The following is an 18,290-nucleotide window of genomic DNA, read 5'->3' as shown; positions in this document are numbered from 1 at the left end:
CTACCTTGACCCAGAGAGGGTTTTTATTTCAGGTTAACTCTAAGAAAAGGAGTGTTGTTGAAGATGAAGTTATGTTATTAGATTAAAGATTTACAGCTGAAATATTGGAGGATTTGGCTGAAAATGAAAAAGAAATATATTAAGCACAGTTCAGAGTTAAAATGGAATTTATTTAATTTTCATTTTTAGCCTAAAATGTAAAGAAAATGCAGGAAATGTGCATCACCAGTCCCCACAGCTCAATGTGAATCCATCAAAGAATTTATTTATGTTCTATATTCCACTTTTGTCCATTTGTCCATCTTAATAGAAAAGAAACCTGGAAATATAAACCTTTATCTAACTTTTGGATCTAAATGTCTCTTAAAATAGACCTAGACTATTTTGTATTTGCTTATTAATTGTCTTGGCCTCACAGGAAGAATGTGAAGTAAATAATTTGTGTATTTTTCAATTCTTTTGATAATTTTTGACAATAGTCCTTTTCTCCGCGTCAGAAAATAAGGCCTTAGTCGACAAATAATTTCCAATGCTGTTTTAACTCTGAAATGTCTTACATTTGCGCACCAACTTAAAGCTTTTCCTTTTCAAGACTAAATGCGAATTAAAAGACTTGTCGGGGCAGAGGTTTTCCGCAGTACACGCCAGTAAACACCGCTCATGGGGTGGGTGGTCCGGTCGTAGAGGCATCAGAAGAAGGATCCTTTATTGTTCAGGCCGACTCGAGAAAGTCTGTGTTTGCCCTCTTCATTAGACATTCTAGTGTCAGCCACAGAGAATAAATAGATCGAACGGAGGTCAAAGGGAATGAGCGTTTCGCTTCGGTGTTTAAATGTGTTTTAACAGTTACTTAAGGCTCGGGAGGCGCTCTCTGCCACTTCCAAATGATGGAAATGAGCCTGGAAAGTTTGCAGAGCTGGCAACAATCCGGGTTGAAAGAGAGGAAGTTTTTTTGTCCTAGGGTTAGTGTAAAATCACCCCCTTTGAACAAAAAAGAAAGAAAGAAAACCTAAGAAGATTCGTTTTAAAAAATAAATGTATGCAAAATAGCCGTGCAGTGATAATACTCAACATTTTGTATTTTTAGACCATAAACAAACCCGAGCTCAGATTTAAGGCTCAGATTTAGAGCAACTTTAGATTGTTTGAGAAATTAAACAAATCAGCCTTCTCTGATGAGCTACAGTGAAACGCCTGGACAGATCCGCCTGTGGATTAACGGAGTAATTGAGATTAGCGGAGCTGCAGTTTGGTAAAACCTGCAGCGCTGCGCTCACCCGCTGAATTTGACGCCTCAATTACGCAGGGCTGTTATTCAGTTTCAAGAACCACACCGTTGCTGCTAAAAGAAACACTTTGGGAATGGAGTGCATTCGTTTTATACAGGAAACGCATCACAAACTGTTAACACACAGACGTGGTGCTTGATTTACAACTGCAAACACGTATCTTAGCGTGGAATTCAGAAAAAAAAGGATACAAAAACAGAAAGCAACACAACATTCCCTTTCTCTGTAGCTTAAAGGTGGTTTCCAATTATGAAGTGACTTGTTACGGTGTGTAAAGCATCTGTCGACCAGCCTGAACTTAAAGGACACCAAAATAAGATGATTTGGTAACATCAAGGCTTTCCCAGCGGTAATGATTACATTTGGACTTAAGATCCATGCAAGAATTTGTACCCTAGCAAATCTCTTGAGTCCCCACCGCCCCAGCCCTCTTCAAAAGGCTGCTCATTCAAAGGGTTAGGATGTTTGACAATCCCAGCTTGTATTACTCCAGCAATTAATTGGATACCTTGTCGGGATGTTCGCCTCTCTCATCTGCTACTTAGAAAGACAAAGGGCCGGCGGGGGGGCTGTTTACACCTCCGTGCGCCTCTGGACTATAAATTGAGACACTCCGCAGAGGAGCAGCATTCACCTTCCTGCTGGACTTGGAGAAGCAACTTTTTTTTCAGCAGATACCTTCATAGGCTAATTTTAAATAACCGTCAGCATGCAGGTACCGAACGGGCCGATCAGAGCTTATGGATACTCCGTGCGTAATTACGCACCGGCGTCGCTGCACCCGCACTACCAGGGAGGGCAGTGCGAGTCGAAACCACCCAGTGGGAAATCTTTCACTATTGAGGCTTTGCTCGCTAAACCCGAGGACACAACCAGCGGCCGCACGAGTCCTGCCCAGTGCGGAGTGAAATACGAGCCAGCACCATCCGCCGTGCCTTTTACCGGACACGTAGGCTTACCGATAGGACCAGCACCGTGGGTCTACTCCTCACCCAACGTGTTACACTCAGCGATCCACACGCAACCTGGATATTCCGTCTACTGTTATCCACCTTTCACCTACCAGCCATCGTGTCAAGGCGCACTTTACGCTCAAGGTAAAAAACAAAAAACAAAAAACAAAAAAACAAACAAAGCAAAAAAAAAAAAAAAAAGTAAAAGTAATTTTTCTGTAGAAACGGAGACGTTTACGTGGCAGTGTGTGGTTACATGTTTCATCTGTTCTGCAGCGGCAATGCCCAAAATCAACGTGGGGCTACATTCGCTCAAAACGAAAGGTGGGAAGTCAAAGAGGATGCGCACCAGCTTCACCAGCGAGCAGCTATCCCGCCTGGAGAAAGAGTTCGCCCGGCAGCAGTACATGGTGGGATCGGAGAGATTCCTCCTGGCGTCTTCTCTGCAGCTCACCGAAGCCCAGGTAATAAAAAAAAAACTTGTCTTACCGAACAAAACACAGTATAGGTATTCTTTGAGACATCTCACACAACTCAATCATCTTATATAAAGGTACTATTTCTAAGTGTCTTCTTTCTTTTTTTCCCCCCCACAGGTCAAAGTCTGGTTTCAGAACAGACGCATCAAGTGGCGCAAACAGAGTCTGGAACAGCAGCAGGCCAAACTGGCCAAACTGGGCCTGGCCGCTCCACCGAAAAGCCCCGGATCTCAAGGGAACGGGGATGAGGGCGATGAGGATGAAGAATTCTCCGATTCGGATGTGGATATTGACGTATCTGACGACTCCAATGAGCACTGCTGAACCAACCACCGGACTTTTGACTACAATAAAAAAAAGAGGATTTTTTTATATATATATATTTGTATGTATATATCTGAGAAAAGAGGCTAATAGTCTCCAACTAAAAATATTTAATAGATTTATAGTTTTTTATTTAATTTTCTACATTTATTGCCCTTTTGATGAGTTTGTTTTTGTATATCTGAAATATTAAGAAAATATATTTTATGAAATGAATGCAAAAACTTGTCCTGTTCATTCCTTTATATCCAGTTAGAGAGAGTTTAGAAGTTTAAGGCAACAGAAGCAAACTCTGCAAATTAGCAAAGCTGATTTTTCACCCATTTACTACAAAGGTTAGAAAAGTCCTGATTTATTATTGCTAGACATCTCAGCAGCTTAAAGTGGTTTGGGAAGCAGGGACACGTTACATCATGTTCTTCATATCTGAATTTTTAATAGTTTGAGTGAATTTGGTGGATGTTTGGTGGGGTTCATTGTTCATTGTCAGTGAAATTGGATCACACACGTATGAAGAAGCAAATGAGTTCATGTTTAAGGGATTCAGATCTTAACAAATGGCACTTATTTTAAACAAACATTAACTTCAAATGTGGTTCACTTAGTGTTTTAGAGAAAGACTTGAAATCCTGTTTTCAGATGCATCATTTAGATATTTCAGAGTCTTATTTAACAAATAAATGAACTTTTGTCTTTGCTACTCAGAGCAACGCTCATCTTTAATGTGTCCTAAGCATGTCATTCTTGTGCCTTTCTGGACTTTGCTCATTTTCCCTCTCATCTCACTCTGCCAAGTCTGAGGATGATGGGAGATATTTCCTTCCAGGTTTGATCCAATGTAAAGTCTAGGTTCCCCTCTGTTTTAAGCTAAGCAAATAAATAACCAGCTCAGGGATTAGCTGGGATATCTGTAACCCAGGGTGGTAGGGGTCACTGTGTCTCGGAGCAAGAGAGCTAGGTCTCACTGTTTAATCTGTTTAAATGGTCAATACGACAGTTCTCACTGGTTCTCAGTGGACAGGGCTTCCACATGCCCACCCACCGCCAGCAGGTGTCCTGTCTCTGCTCTATTGAAACTCAGCATCTTTCCTTCCAGGCGGAAAGGGACCCATGCTGTCTGCCTGGCAGACATGAGGGATAAAACAGGAGAGAAGACGGCACGTAGAAAGGATATGTGTCCATCAGAGCAGGTAATTGGGGTGGTCAACTGAAACTCGTTGGTCACATTAAACAAAGACGGCTGATGGGAACACGCAGCGTCTACCTCTTTAATCTTAAAAACATATGATGACAGATTTCATGTTAACAAATGCACGACAGAAGGTGTAAGTCAGGGATGTCAAATAGATTTTAGTTCCAGGTCACATACAGCTCACTTTGATCTTTAGTGGGTTGGCCAAGTGAAATTACAAGGTAAATGAGTAAAATGAAATAAAAAGTCTTGCCCCAGACTGTCCTGTAATTCTAAAATGTAATGTTTTTATTATTTCTCTGAAAAATGTCTGGGGAGGTTTTCTTTTCTTTTCTTTTTTTTTTGTGACCAGGAACATTTATGTCATTTAATTGTTTATTTTTTACTGAATTACTTTGGTATAGTGTGAATACCAATGGAAAGGTTGTCTTTAGAAACAGGAAAAGCTGGAAAACCTATAAAAATACAGCTAAAAGTTCCTAGCTAAAGCTATGCACTCCTTCACATTTTCTAGAGCCCTCCAGCAGGCCGGCTTGGAGTCTTTGCCGGGTCAATTTGGGCTCCCAGGCCTCATGTTTGACACCCCTGATGTAAATAATTGTGTGAATTTGGCCTACTATGGTTACAAATTTGGTTGCTGAAAGATTGTTAGCACATATATCATAAGCAAAGGTGATGATTTAAATTGATAATTTAGTTTCTAAGCTCACGTTATTTTACCCAAGGCAAAGAACAATTACACAAACATGACATTTGGAAGAAAAAAGCACACACAAACTCTCACTGACTTAACAAAGTAACTAACTATATATACAAACACAATCAACAGAACAACTCCAGATGCAGATACACTGCTGCTTTTCTGCTGAGGCACTTGTTTCTGTGTGTAAAATGTATTTCAGAATAAAGGTTTCCTTTCCCATGCAACATACTATATGCTCCTGACCAACAGGCCACTCAAGCTGACTAATTCACTACAAAAAGTGCAACAAAATCAAGTCAGATATTTCTTTTTCTTCTTTCGCTGCCGATCAATTTAACTGTCAATTTAAACGTCAGGGTGCAAGGAGACAAGGAGAAGACAGCTGGTAACCGTATCAAAGAGAAGAGTTTAATAAACGCTAACAGAGCTGATCTCTTTCACTGTCTCTTGTCCGCCACCCCCTGCCTGCTCTCTCTTGGTGCCCCCGTTCGGCCTGATTATGGCTTAAGCACCGCTGAAGGAGCAGAATTTGTGTAAAACCACAGAGAGCCGTTTCTGATGTGATCAGCCGGGAATCAGAGCCCCCTTCTCCTCTTCTCTGTCCACAGCTCGACGTAATCCCATTGAGGGACAGAAAGAAGCAGCCAGAGGCCTGGGAAAACCGAGAGAGTCCAGGGGAGGGGCGGTGGGGGTCACCGGGCTCATCGTCTCAATTAGCACAGGGCACCTTAACGGCTGGATGCTTGCCAGCGCTGACTGTGCTTCTTAAGACTCTCTGCAGGGCCCGAATTGAAGGCTTTTCTGAAAGGAAACTGTAACATCTTCACTTGTCTCTTGACTGGTCGCTCTCATCTGCTCTCGTGAGCTTTGCATTTCAGCACATTACACAATTTGTCTTGGCGACACAAACACAGTGGGCAATTTTGGTTTATCCACACGGGTCTCTTCAATCTGCCTTTGTTGGGCTGTGTTCATCTGAAACAACTCATCAGCAACTGTTTTGATAACTCGCTCAAGAGAAAAGACCAATCTTTGCTGGTTTTAGGGTTTAGAACGTGCACATTTCAAGCTATTACCTTTGCTCAAAGCTCAAAATGTTGGGAGAGGGTTTCAGTGAATAATTAATTGCAACTAAATCTTAATTTTAAAAATGAATTAGTCAATTTGAGTCAATCTGAGTTTCTCGTATTTGAAGCTGATGTCTCCAAGTCGCTTTGTTGGCCTCAAGAACAGATCAAAGGCTGAAGCATCATTATTATTATTAGTAGTAGTAGTAGTAGTACTGTATATTGACCTCACTTTTTTGGAGGATCATTAGTGGCAATGATATCTTATTTGCACCAGCGAGGCCTGTTTTATACTACCTGGTTTATATTGTCTGGTGTACCTAATTAATTGGCTACTGAGTTTCTCCCCACCAAAAAATTTGAATACAGTTCGTCATATGACTCCCATGAGTTCTTCTTCACCTTCAGATTGTAATGCAGCTTTGAGGAGGTGTGAAAGTTCTCATGGAATTCAACGACCTGCAGCCTCAATGGGGAGAGCGCACTCACGCTTTAACCAACATGCGTTTTAGAGCAGGCGATTGTAAAGGGGGGAATCCCTCTTTGCATTTTATTTGCAGAGGTAAGGGCCACTCTACTCCATCTAATAGTCATTAGCTTTCATTACAAGCGTTTGAAGTAGAGACAGGGCTTTGTCTCGACGTGAAAGGCTCGCATTTGAGATGCACAATGACTTCTGACACGGGCACGGACAAGAGGGGCTCATGCTCGGAGAACAAACTGCTTCTTTTCTTTGCCAGGAAACAGCAGATCCTGTTAACATTGTATACAGCGACGGAGGACGCCATTAAACAAGCTGCAGGCTAAAACAGAAAGACCGCTGGATATCAACTGTGCAACTTTTACGCTCGACAGCAAAACCTTTCATCAATTAAGTGTCATATTTAATTGTATTGTATCTGACGTCCCAAACTGAGATTTCAAACATATAATCTTAACACTAATGCATTTCCCATCCCATTATTTTTTCCCAGGCCGCGTTAAAAGTGGGATGTTTGTTTATGCTGAGCAGGGGAGCCGGTGGAAGAGCGGGGCCGTACAGGTGGCCGAACGACCGCACTTCTTATGCAGGTGCCACAAACGCAGTGACGTGCTACTTTTCTCATCTCGTTATAATGGGGTGAAATTTCCCAAGTATTTAAGTGGAAGAGATTAGCTGAACACACAACGCTAATGCGAAACAAAATGGCCAATTAGTTCATTAATGAACGGAGGAAGGGACCGAGGCGGTCTGCGGACTGATTTGATCTCATGGCTTTGATCAGCGTTAGGGGAGAAGGACCAGACGACACACGGTGCTGATGCTTTGTCACACAGCCCCAAAAGCTGAATATCCCAATATTTATTTAGTTATTTTCTTTTAATTCACAAGTAATTTCATTAAGTTTCATTAAAAAAAAATAATAATAATATGCATCAGTTAAAACTTAAACTTCTTGTTCTCCAACTTACAAGCCCTCGTGAAGCCCCTCGCCAACCTGGAACCGCTGAGGCCACAGCTTCCCTTTGATCTCTGCGGATAAACTCAAAATCCTTACAGCCTTACCGTTCCTCACCTCAACCGCTAGATGGCAGCATTGACATAAAGGTCGGTGTTTTTCAGTGAGCTGTAAGAGCATTTCAATCTTCCGCCACTAGAGGGCGGCACTAATCTAAACTGTCGTCACTCCTCACAGTTGTTTCCTTTTTTGACTGTGAGGAGCTGAACTGTTTAAAATGTATTATTATTATTATTATTAATTAATTAATTTATTTATTTATTTATCATCATTATTATTATTATTATTATTATTGCTTTTGTTGTTGTCCACTTCATATCAGTTGATTAACATTTAAAATTATAAGATACAAATTTATTTTAAGTTATGGATAAAAGCAGGCTGTTTAGGGTTTACCGTAAGGGTTTTTCCCCCCCCACTCTTCCCTCCGGTTATTTCTAGCTCCTGCAGGCTAACTGCATCTTGGAACATCTCCGATCTCTCTTCTAGGTTTTCTTAATACACAAAATGTGCAATGATTTTTTTCTCCGGTTACACTGGACATATTCATACGTGTGTTGTGTGCTTTAAAGAGTTGTCATTTATCTCGTTTTATTTGATTCTTCAAGCACTAAATGAGAATTAAGATCTCGAAAAGGTTTCAGATTGTTGCAGCTGCTACATAGAAATGTCACTATTAAAGCTTTAAGGGAAAAAAATCCATTAAACAGTCAGTGCACTATTCTTGAAGATCACTTTGGTCAGACTCTGAGTAATAAGGGGGCCTCGGGGGTGAAATCAACAACAGGTACGGAACAAGGTTAGAGCGCTTTCCTTTGTTTTTTGTTACAGCAGAGCGATTTGATCATCTATTAACCAGCCGCGATCAGGGTCAGCGCGTAAAGGCCCACAGGGTTTCATCATTAAACTCAAGGCGGCATTTTTAACCGACTCAGCCATCCTTCAAGTTCCTGCTTCTGATGCTCTGTCTGGACTGTTTAGATAGAGAACTGAGCTGCGTGACTGATTCCTGAAACGTTTCCCTATAAAGGCGGTGTATTCATCTGCGCTGTTTCCTTATTCCTGTGATCTCTCCTTACATTCTCCACCACTATAGGCTTATATGGAACTTACCGCTGACCTATACGACTAAAACACTTGTGAAGGTTAAATTTAAAGAGTTAAAAATCTCCAGGGTTTAATTTTACAGCTATTTCGCGGCAGACCTTTCAATAGAAACTTATAGTTATGCCACAGATGTGGATGATTTCCTGGCAAACTGTATTAGGAATTTATGATCCACCAAGAATGATTTTTAAAATAACTGAATAGCATTTATGCGTCGCCACAATCCTCACCGTGTAATTACTATAACTGAAAGAAATGGAAGTGTTCAAGGAACAGCCCCATATTAAGCTTTTCGAACAATGACCCATTCCCAGAACCGATTGCTGTCTTTAGGAGCCTTTAGCTCTAAAAGCCTAATCAACAGCTTGTTTTACCTCATAATTTCCATCGGTAATGATTTTCTAATGCAACCCCAACGCGAAGGAGCATATTAAGAGGATAATTATTAACTTGGTTAGCGCGCAATGGAAGCTGAGCGCCGAGGGAGCAGCTCCAGTAATGACAAACAGGCTTTCTCCTGCTAAACTGTCCTCATAGAGGACAAACTCACAGACGTTTTCTTAAAAATATATATTTAAAAAAAACACGAGGCGAATTAATGGCGCCGTTATGTGCTTACAATAAAAAGTAATAATAATAATAATAATAATAATAATAATAATAATAATAATAATAATAATAATAATAATAAATGAGCTAAATTTGTAACATAAAAACGCGAGCACACCATTAAAAAATAAAAATACACGTTGTGACCTGAAAGATGCGTCGATCTGATTGGACCAAATTTAAAAAAAACGTTTGCTTGACTACATTTAAATTTTAAGCAGGAAAAAAACTATAAACTAAAACTAAAACTAAAAATAACACCTGTAACAAATATTATTTCTTGCTTTTTCTCCTTTTTTAACCGGAGCTATTAAGTCGAACGTGTACTTATTATTGCCCCGATTGAGAAACGTTTAAAATCCACGGAAAATTAGATTTAAAAAACAAAAGAAAACAAAACAATCAGCTGCACATCCCACATTGTGGAGAGAAAGGATGCTCTGTTGCGGGGAGTCTGACTCACCAGAATCAACAGCATTCTTCACTGATTCATGTTGTTGTTGCTTTAAATCGTATGAAGATCACATAAAAACATTAAAGACAGCCGTGGAGTTTCGACTGTAGTAATAATAATAACATCAATAAAAGAAAAATAAGCGGATTTGAAGGTAAAACTTTGTATTGTCTTATTCTGAGAGGCACATAAATCTAATAATATAAATCTAATTTTGTTCTTTTGTGTGTGTGTGTGTTTGTAATGAGAGTTGAAAGAGAGCCTAAACGTTAAGTTAAAGGTGAAAGATCCAAAGTGTCTCACTGAGTCAGCTTTTTTAAAAACTTCTTAACGAGCATCAGTCAAATACTGACATTATGAGAATTCCTGAACTGGATGAATCTGCTCTGGGACGAGTGGGACCTTCTCACTCCCGCAGGCGGACTAGTTTTGTTCTTCCTCCTTTAGAAAAACTTGACATTAAAGCTTAACGCGACATGCAATGACTCATTAATTGGAGCATGCTAGTTTTTCTCAGCGTGCCCCTGTAACTAAGCTGCCCGGTCTTGTGTGATCTACGGAGCAGGTACTTGAGGAGACCTATTGGCAGGTGCTCTGGTCCAATCAGCTCCCTCTTTCCGCGCAACGTCAAGCCACATGGAAGGTTTCGGGCGCTTTTCTTGGTGCGCATTTGCGCGCAGAAACCCTCCGAGGGCGCACGGGCTCAGGACAATTTGCAGCACTGTTGAGTTTTCTAGCAGCATCTTAGAGCTCGTGTAGACAAACCCTTCACCCACCCTCCCCCTAACACCCCCACCATCTTTGGTCATGATGCATCTCTGAGAGTGGGCTCCTTTTTTTTCTTTTCAGCAAGAGGAAGGAGGAAAAATAATAAAGGCTGATCGCGTTCTTTTTTGTTTCCCTTTCTACCGAGAGATGATGTTTTCGTCTGCAGGCAAGCGCTGCTTCACGATAGAGTCTCTGGTCGCTAAAGAGAACCCTCTAACAGCAGAGGATCCCATCCGCCCGACGGCTTTAAGTTACTCCAACCCGACTACAGATGCCTTAATGAACAGTTACCAGGCTCCACCACCGGCCAGGTCCCTCTACCAGAGCCCGGACCTGGTGTTCCCGGAGACGATGAACCACCCCTCACTCACCGTGGCTCCTCACCAGCTCGGAGGATCCCACCTACAGCATCCGCACTTCTTTGGGACGCAACACCGAGACCCGCTCAACTTTTACCCCTGGGTGTTACGGAACAGATTTTTTGGACACAGATTTCAAGGTACGTGAAAAATGCGAATGCAAAACATAATAATATAATAATCATAGTAATACAAGTTTTTTAAATTATTATTTCGCTTAAAGACTTGCAGATGTGTGCGTATTTTGAGGTCCACTATTGGGCTATAAAGGCCAGGATTCTTAGCCTAGAATTAAACAATGCGTTATTCTGTGCGTAAAATGGTGAATAAAGTAGGTGCAGGTGATTAAACTAATAAAATAAGTGTGTGCATAACACGTGGTTTCCATAGTAAACAAAATATCTTTGTGTGGGATTTTTTTTTTCAACAATATGACTGTAGATTTCAAAAGCATTTTTAGTCGAACAATAAACTGTAGCCGCAGATATCACAATCCACAAGACCACTGACAGCTTGCAGCAGGCTTGTTGGGCTCCTCTCATGTTTCCCACTCTCGTTTGCCCTGCAGCTACTCTCGGAAAACCACAGGAGGAGAAGATAAGCACCCGTGTTGTGTTTTTTCCCCACATACAATAAAAATGCCTTAGGTGAGGCTACAGTTTTTTTTCCATTTAATTAAAAAATCCTACACAAAAGCCAGTCCACGGAGGCAAAATAGATCAAATCTACCTTAATAATTTCACCGTGAGGGGAGGGATGCGGAATAAAAATCTGATGCAGAGAGGCTTTGAGCACAGCTTGTGGTGACAAACCTCAGCCACACCTACGTACCTTCCAGTAAATACAACTCTAAGACCTGTTATTAGTAAGACAGGAAAAATAATCTACAGCTTTTTATTCATTCAATCATTTTTAATTACATATTTGTCTGGACAGAAAATGTCATTTTTTGGGGGGGGGGGCAACGTTGCAAACACATAAACAAAATCAAATAAATAAATCAAATATCTGTATCATAATTATACCATAGGCTAATTAATACATACATTAGACTTACTGGATGTAAGTGGGTAATATGGGACATTTAACAGAATTTGTAAATGTTAAAAAAAAATAAAAATACATTTATTTTAAATAAAACAGTTTGCACCAAAAAATAACTCTGAGGAATATTGACCATAAAAAAAAAATTCTCAAAAATATTTTCAGTCTCACCTCTTATACCCTAAAAATGCCAAATAGATCAGACTAAACACAATAACTTTCGCTGACAAGACGCATTTTATATATTTAGCTGTAGTCACAGAAATGTTCGATATATATTACGATGTGTTAATTTTATGACTATTCCGAATGTGTAGCCATGTAGTTTCTTATATTTATTTAACTATAAATGTCTGATCATGATTTTTGTCAAGATTTATTTATTTTTAATATGTGCGTAAAGTCATTCAGCCTAAAACTGCGTTATAGGGCAAAACTGTCTTTAATGAGTTTGCCAGATAATGAATTTATTGTGTTTTGTGTCGGGTTTGAACAGTTTACAATGGCACGTTCAAACGGGCCTAATAAATAAAATGATTGTGAAAAAAAGCATTTTGTCATCGTACTTTTGTGTTAATACACTTTTTTTTTTTCAAATGTTGATTTTATTTTATTAATAAAAACAGCAATAGGTGAACCATTATAACTTGTTTTGTTTTTTTCTCGGGAAAATAAAATAAGAATGAACTTTTTTTAGCCGCCATGACTGACGTTACCGTTTCGCTGTCAGGTAACGACGTGTCCCAGGACAGCCTGCTCCTCCACGGCCCTTTCGCCAGGAAACCCAAACGCATCCGGACGGCCTTCTCTCCCTCCCAGCTCCTCCGGCTGGAAAGAGCCTTCGAGAAGAACCACTATGTGGTCGGAGCCGAGAGGAAACAACTGGCCAACAGCCTGAGTTTATCTGAAACGCAAGTAGGTTAAGCTAACGTTTGCTTGTTTAAATTAATTGCTAACGTAGCTTAATTTTATCGTCAATACTATTACTGCTAATAAACTATTACTAGCATTTGGCTATTCTGGACACGTTATCCACACATAGCTACAGCTAAAATAGCCCCAATATTTTAAAGCCCAAGCAACGACATTAAAACGAACAGCAACAAGAGAAAAATAAAAAATAATTTATATTTATTTTTTTCTTACGTAGGCAATTATTTTTTTATATATTATATTATAGGTTTTTATTCGTCTGTTTAGTTGTTAGAATACATTTATTTGAATGAATGCACTGCATTGCAGAAAACTAGATTCAATTGTAACAGTTTATGGCAATTTTATTTGTATAGCACATTTTATTAAAAGTAAACTCAATGTGTTTAACATGAAAGATAAAAACATAAAAACCCATGTAGGTCTACTGTGCCTTGAGGCAGTAAAAATAACAAAACAATCTTTACAAAGATATAAAACACAACACGCACGTACAAGGTAACACACTGTTATTAAGTGCAGGGCTGCCAGAATGATAAAGTTTGTCTTTGACTGTGGACAGAGCTCTGACTGACCTCAGGGCAGCTTGTTCCTAAGAACAGGACCCGGGTAGCTGAGAGCATTCTCAGCACACGTTGATCTAATTCTGGGAACAGTTAAAAGATCTGCACCTGATGACCTGAGAGGTTTAATCGACAGTGAGCAAGTCAGAGATTTATTGCGGGGCCAAACCATTTGGAGCCTTCTGAATTAATAGGATTTTAACGATGATTCTGTACTGAGCTGGGAGACTTTAATATGTTCACATTTCTGCGTATTTATAAGGACTACTGATAGTTTGGATGATTCTTCAAATGGAGCATTACAGCACTCTTGATATGTATGCATCAACCAGTTTGATATAAGTATTTTCAAACTTTTAAAAATAGATATTTAAGTGTCAGAAAGAAAAAACAGTTATTGTGAACCTGTTAACACAATGAAAAACTGAGAATTAAAGTCCAAAATGAAACCAAAGTTCCTGACTTGATCACTATGTTTCAGAGACAGAGATGATAAATATACAAATATTTTCTTCTTGTTATTCTAATTTCAATAATGGATACATCAGAAATTTAAATTAACAATAATTAACTGAATTTATCTTACATGACATAGCTATAGGCCTATGCATGTGCATTTTTTTTAACATTTACCTGACCCATATTTTGCAAACAGTCTCTCAAAGGCATTTCACTCATGTATGCTCTATGGTAAGCTGTGGTAAATATTATTGATGCTTAAGTTTAATGAGCCCACACTCTGTGGGTGTCAATTAAGCTGCCTAATAGGTAATATTAAAAGATATTTCCTCAGTCAGCAGTGTGAATATATTCTGCTTGCAAGTTTCTGGTTTGTGTCAGTCAATAAGGCGGCTTGCAATTAAGCAGCAATTGAATTATGCAAATTTTAAAGACTGTCAAACGAATACTAATAAACTCACTTTATTGGATCAGCAAGATTAAACGATAGCATCTAAATGGGTGATAGTAAGGCCCATGTCATCGGTTTATCTTAAAGTTAGAAGAAAAATTTGGATAAGATTAATCAGGTCACTGTGGTCATGAAATAAGCACGAAATACTGTAATATAGTATAATGTATATAATACAGCTACACACGCTCACTCTCCACCCCTTTAGCTAAACAGGTCATTCACAAATTACTGCACTGTACCAAGGATCTTTAAGCGTTTGCTCTGAAAACAAGAATGACCCCCAAGCTGAGCAAAGTAAAGATAAAAGAAAAGTAATGTAAGTGTGAGTGTGTAGTACCCTGGCTACATACAGGTTAGTCAGACAGGTTCATATTACAAGGTCATAGCAGCAACCGTCTGGAAGCTTTTAAGCATGATATTTCCCGCATTTTATGCCATCCTTAGTCATTAAGTCTTTATGTGCATTTCTGTTTTCCCTCTCGTTTGCTAAACAGAATAAACTGCGTTGCTTTATTTTATTTCCCTTACTGCATTTCTCCAATACAAGTCAGAAACACAGTTTGCTAAAGCACATATTTTGTAGTACTATAAAGAAAGAGAGAAACAGCTGAGAAACCGGAGCGAGGCTGTGAAATGAAGGACTGATTTAGATTAATTATTGTGCTTTTTTTAGATCAACAAAACCACAACATGGCCATCATTTATCTTATTAGCTGCTTGTGCGTTGGGCAACTCAAAATGTGCATCTCAAGAGATGTTCATTAAGTCTTTTCCTTTATGCTCGGGTCACGCACTGAGTGCTTTTCTCTATCCAGGTGAAGGTGTGGTTCCAGAACAGGAGGACCAAGTACAAGCGACAGAAGCTGGAAGAGGAGGGACCAGACAGCCAGCAGAAGAAGAAGGGGAACCACCACATCAACAGATGGCGTATCGCCACCAAGCAGACCAGCTCCGAGGACATAGACGTGACCTCAGAGGACTAAATCTGCGGTCCAGCCTCTGACAATGCTGCCCTATCCCTGCGTCCGCTTGTGACGCATCAGAGGACCAATACTATTTATTATGTAATATTATTAAGTATAATTAGACACATTAGAGGACGACTCAAGGACTTAATATGTGATCACTGCTCATCTCTTCATCAAGGTGCTATACTCTGTGACACTGGGAGGGGGGGGGGCATCTTATTTAATGAAATCTCTTCTGATTGTCTCTGGATGCGGAGAGATTCTGTCATCATTTGATCATTTTGGTTGTGTGACAGCCAAACATGAAGAGACATGACACCCTCTACCATGGTGTTTTTGTTGGGTTTTTTAAAATTGTACATAGACCAGTGAAGGTTATGTGTTTCATGAAAGCTGTTTTTTTGTGGGGGGGGGTTACCACTTGCTTAGGTCATTAACACTTCATCGCTCACCCTACTCCACCACCTGTGTACCACGTTAATTTAAATTTCTCCTCACTTACAAGAAGGAGATGACGCACAGTACGAATCCACCCGGTGAGTCGGAGGACGCGCTCGGTGACAGACCGGAAGAACAAAAAAAACAACGTAAAGGAGCACGCATCAAAAGAAGACGAAAAGATCCTGCATGATTTTATTCCCACTTTCACGCCTTCGAAGCCGTCTCGGCGCTTTGTTACACCTCCTAATGAAGATTCTTCACAGTAATGTGACTCTTGGCCAGCTGTGCATGACTCTGGGACAGATGAGAAGCTGTAGAGACCTCTGGTGTTCGGGTTAACTTGAGCTGCATAGTACAAGTTCACAGCTTCGTGCTTCTTCTGCCATGGCACATTTGTGATCGTGAATGTGTGCAGATTTCATCCAGCGCTGTGTGTAGTGCAAAAACGTAATATGACCGGAACACGGTTGTGCGAGCGGAACGTGTAATTACAGAAAGATGTTTTAGAAATAAAAGTAAAAATTATTTCTCTGATGGGATAGGCAATTTTTTTTGTGTGTAACTCAAGTGTTTTCTTTTTAAACTTCAGATACTGCAAGATTACATTCCATTACAGCCATTGCAGTTGCAGATTTGATTTATTACGTCTTACTTTCAAACTCGAGGTGCATGCAAGTGATGGGAATGAAAACCCGGCAATACTGGAGCACAAATGAAGGATTTTACTGTGTTTTTTTGCTGTAAGCTGCAGCAAATCTGACACTTTAAGAAGTTTTAATTGCTGGTTAGGTGGGTGGTGCAATCCAACATCCCTTTAAGGTGGTTTCTCTTTGAGATTGATGTGTCAGGAATGTTGTCGGACAGCTGCACAGGTGTCAGGTGTGTTACCCATCAGTCTGTATTTCCTATGAATTCCAGCAGAAATAGCACAGAAATCATTCCCATCCAGAGGCTGAAATTCCTGGAAAAAAAGGAGGGAAAGTAGTTGGTATTGTGCAGAAGCCTTTTCACCAACTGCCACAGTAATCACCTGTCAAAGGAAACGGAAGGAGCCTCTGCCTAATGACCCCGAGGCTTTAGAGATGAGCCCTGACGGCTGACCCTGATGACTTGTTTTGTAAGCTAAGAGGCAATGGAGACGTACGAGTAAAATGCACTGCAGTAGTGCTCACTTTTTTTCTTTTCTTGTGTTTTTTTAACAACGGTGCACAATACATCAGACATCTGGAGGTGTAAAGGGGCCATATGTTTTGTTTTGAGTTCCAGGATATCCTATACTCACTGCAGGTGCAAATACATTGTAAGAGACATTGAGCATTTCTCATTATCTAAATAAACACAATCAAATGGGCTTATTTTTAACCAGTACACTGGCTCACTGACACTAAAAGTTGCCTTGTCGGTGAGCGGGTTGCTTAAGCCCAATCACATCTTGATTAGCTAAAAGGTCAGCGCAATTAACGCAAGCTGCACCTCTTAGTCGTCTGTTAGGAAAACAATTAAAGGCAAAAATCAAGCTCACCTCCCTAAACGCCCGGTCTCCTGTCGCCTTAGTCAGCAGAGGGGAGAGTTTAAGATGAGAGCATGAAACCAGCGTGTAAAACAAGTGTCTCTCCAGAGGTGTAGGGTTAGGAGCCGCTGCTGCTGTTGTTGCTGCAAAGGTGTTAGAAAACTCGACTGAATCACTGTGGGTTTAATCAGGATTTTCTCATTACTTGTTTTCTGGGGGATGATTGAAGCCTTCTGTTTTCTCAGCAAAAAGTACAAATTACACTGGCTTTAAAATTCCTCGTTGAGTGATAAATCATGCAGTGCAACGCACACACAGAATTACACGTCTAATTACTAAAAGAATGCTGCTAACTATGCCCTGGAAGCATTTACATGGAGTCTAAAGTATAGCTGAAAAACTGAAATTATAGGGCACAACCCACAGCACCTTTAGAGATGACGCTGAAAAACATTTGTTGGCTGAAAAATAATATTCAACATAGATTTATTGAATGTAATTAGAAATAAATAAATGCAGTATATCACCGTAACCACGTTAGGCAATTTTTATTTTTTGTTATTTAATGGCCATTTTATTGTTATTATTTTTGATGTTAAATAAAAAAAAATAAAAATAAAATAAATTTACTGAATTTCAGTGAGAACAGAATGTGCTCATAGTATCCATTCAGGGTGGATCCGTGGGTGAATATTTATGAGTCACTGACTCGAAACACAGCAATCACCTCCTCTGTACACATAGCGCTATGAATGTACGAGAATCCACACTTACACACACTTACAAAGCTTGTAAGCAGCTTCCTGTGATGGGACGCCTTGATCCTGCATTATAAATGTGTCGCAGTTGTTGCATGAGCTATGGCGGTGGAGCCACTCTGCTGGACAAACTATGACACAATTTCTCAAATCACACGATTTTAATGAGTTATGGCCTTCTTAAAAAAAAATAATAAAAAAATCATGACATTTTTTGCAACATATGTTTTCCACTGCTTTATGATATGCAAATATCAGCCAACAAATATCAATATCGTTCAAGTTCTGACAAAAAAAATCCAATAACTTTTGATTACCAGTTTATAATCTTGCTCAAAAGTTTCATATACTCACCTA

At 39.8% G+C, this 18,290-nt stretch overlaps 2 protein-coding genes across 2 annotated transcripts; both read left to right on the top strand.

The window, feature by feature from the left end:
- The first annotated feature begins 1,998 nt into the window (after nt 1-1,998).
- On the top strand, nt 1,999-3,045 carry noto (notochord homeobox). Its single transcript, XM_031742049.2, has 3 exons — nt 1,999-2,386; nt 2,519-2,706; nt 2,839-3,045. Exons 1-3 carry the CDS (start codon nt 1,999-2,001, stop codon nt 3,043-3,045), a joined length of 783 nt encoding a protein of 260 aa, XP_031597909.2.
- A 3,499-nt stretch (nt 3,046-6,544) lies between these two features.
- On the top strand, nt 6,545-17,016 carry emx1 (empty spiracles homeobox 1). The gene is made up of 4 exons (XM_031742047.2): nt 6,545-6,569; nt 10,592-10,943; nt 12,578-12,762; nt 15,072-17,016. The coding sequence occupies exons 2-4, from the start codon at nt 10,592-10,594 to the stop codon at nt 15,237-15,239; spliced, it is 705 nt and encodes a 234-aa protein (XP_031597907.2). The 5' UTR covers nt 6,545-6,569; the 3' UTR covers nt 15,240-17,016.
- The last annotated feature ends 1,274 nt before the right edge of the window (nt 17,017-18,290 follow it).

The sequence above is a fragment of the Oreochromis aureus genome, linkage group 19 (assembly GCF_013358895.1).
Source record: "Oreochromis aureus strain Israel breed Guangdong linkage group 19, ZZ_aureus, whole genome shotgun sequence".
In the NCBI taxonomy this organism is placed as follows: Eukaryota; Metazoa; Chordata; class Actinopteri; order Cichliformes; family Cichlidae; genus Oreochromis; species Oreochromis aureus.
The sequence above is the reverse complement of the archived record's forward strand: the minus strand, read 5'-3'. Positions and strand labels throughout refer to the sequence as shown.

What these genes read in the sequence shown, in the direction of transcription:
- emx1 (XM_031742047.2), top strand. Translation starts at nt 10,592, where the DNA reads ATGATGTTTTCGTCTGCAGGCAAGCGCTGCTTCACGATAGAGTCTCTG. An exon ending in TTTTGGACACAGATTTCAAG is followed by an intron (nt 10,944 to 12,577) that starts GTACGTGAAAAA and finishes TTTCGCTGTCAG; the next exon opens with GTAACGACGTGTCCCAGGAC. An exon ending in TGAGTTTATCTGAAACGCAA is followed by an intron (nt 12,763 to 15,071) that starts GTAGGTTAAGCT and finishes TTCTCTATCCAG; the next exon opens with GTGAAGGTGTGGTTCCAGAA.
- noto (XM_031742049.2), top strand. Translation starts at nt 1,999, where the DNA reads ATGCAGGTACCGAACGGGCCGATCAGAGCTTATGGATACTCCGTGCGT. An exon ending in AGGCGCACTTTACGCTCAAG is followed by an intron (nt 2,387 to 2,518) that starts GTAAAAAACAAA and finishes TCTGTTCTGCAG; the next exon opens with CGGCAATGCCCAAAATCAAC. An exon ending in TGCAGCTCACCGAAGCCCAG is followed by an intron (nt 2,707 to 2,838) that starts GTAATAAAAAAA and finishes TCCCCCCCACAG; the next exon opens with GTCAAAGTCTGGTTTCAGAA.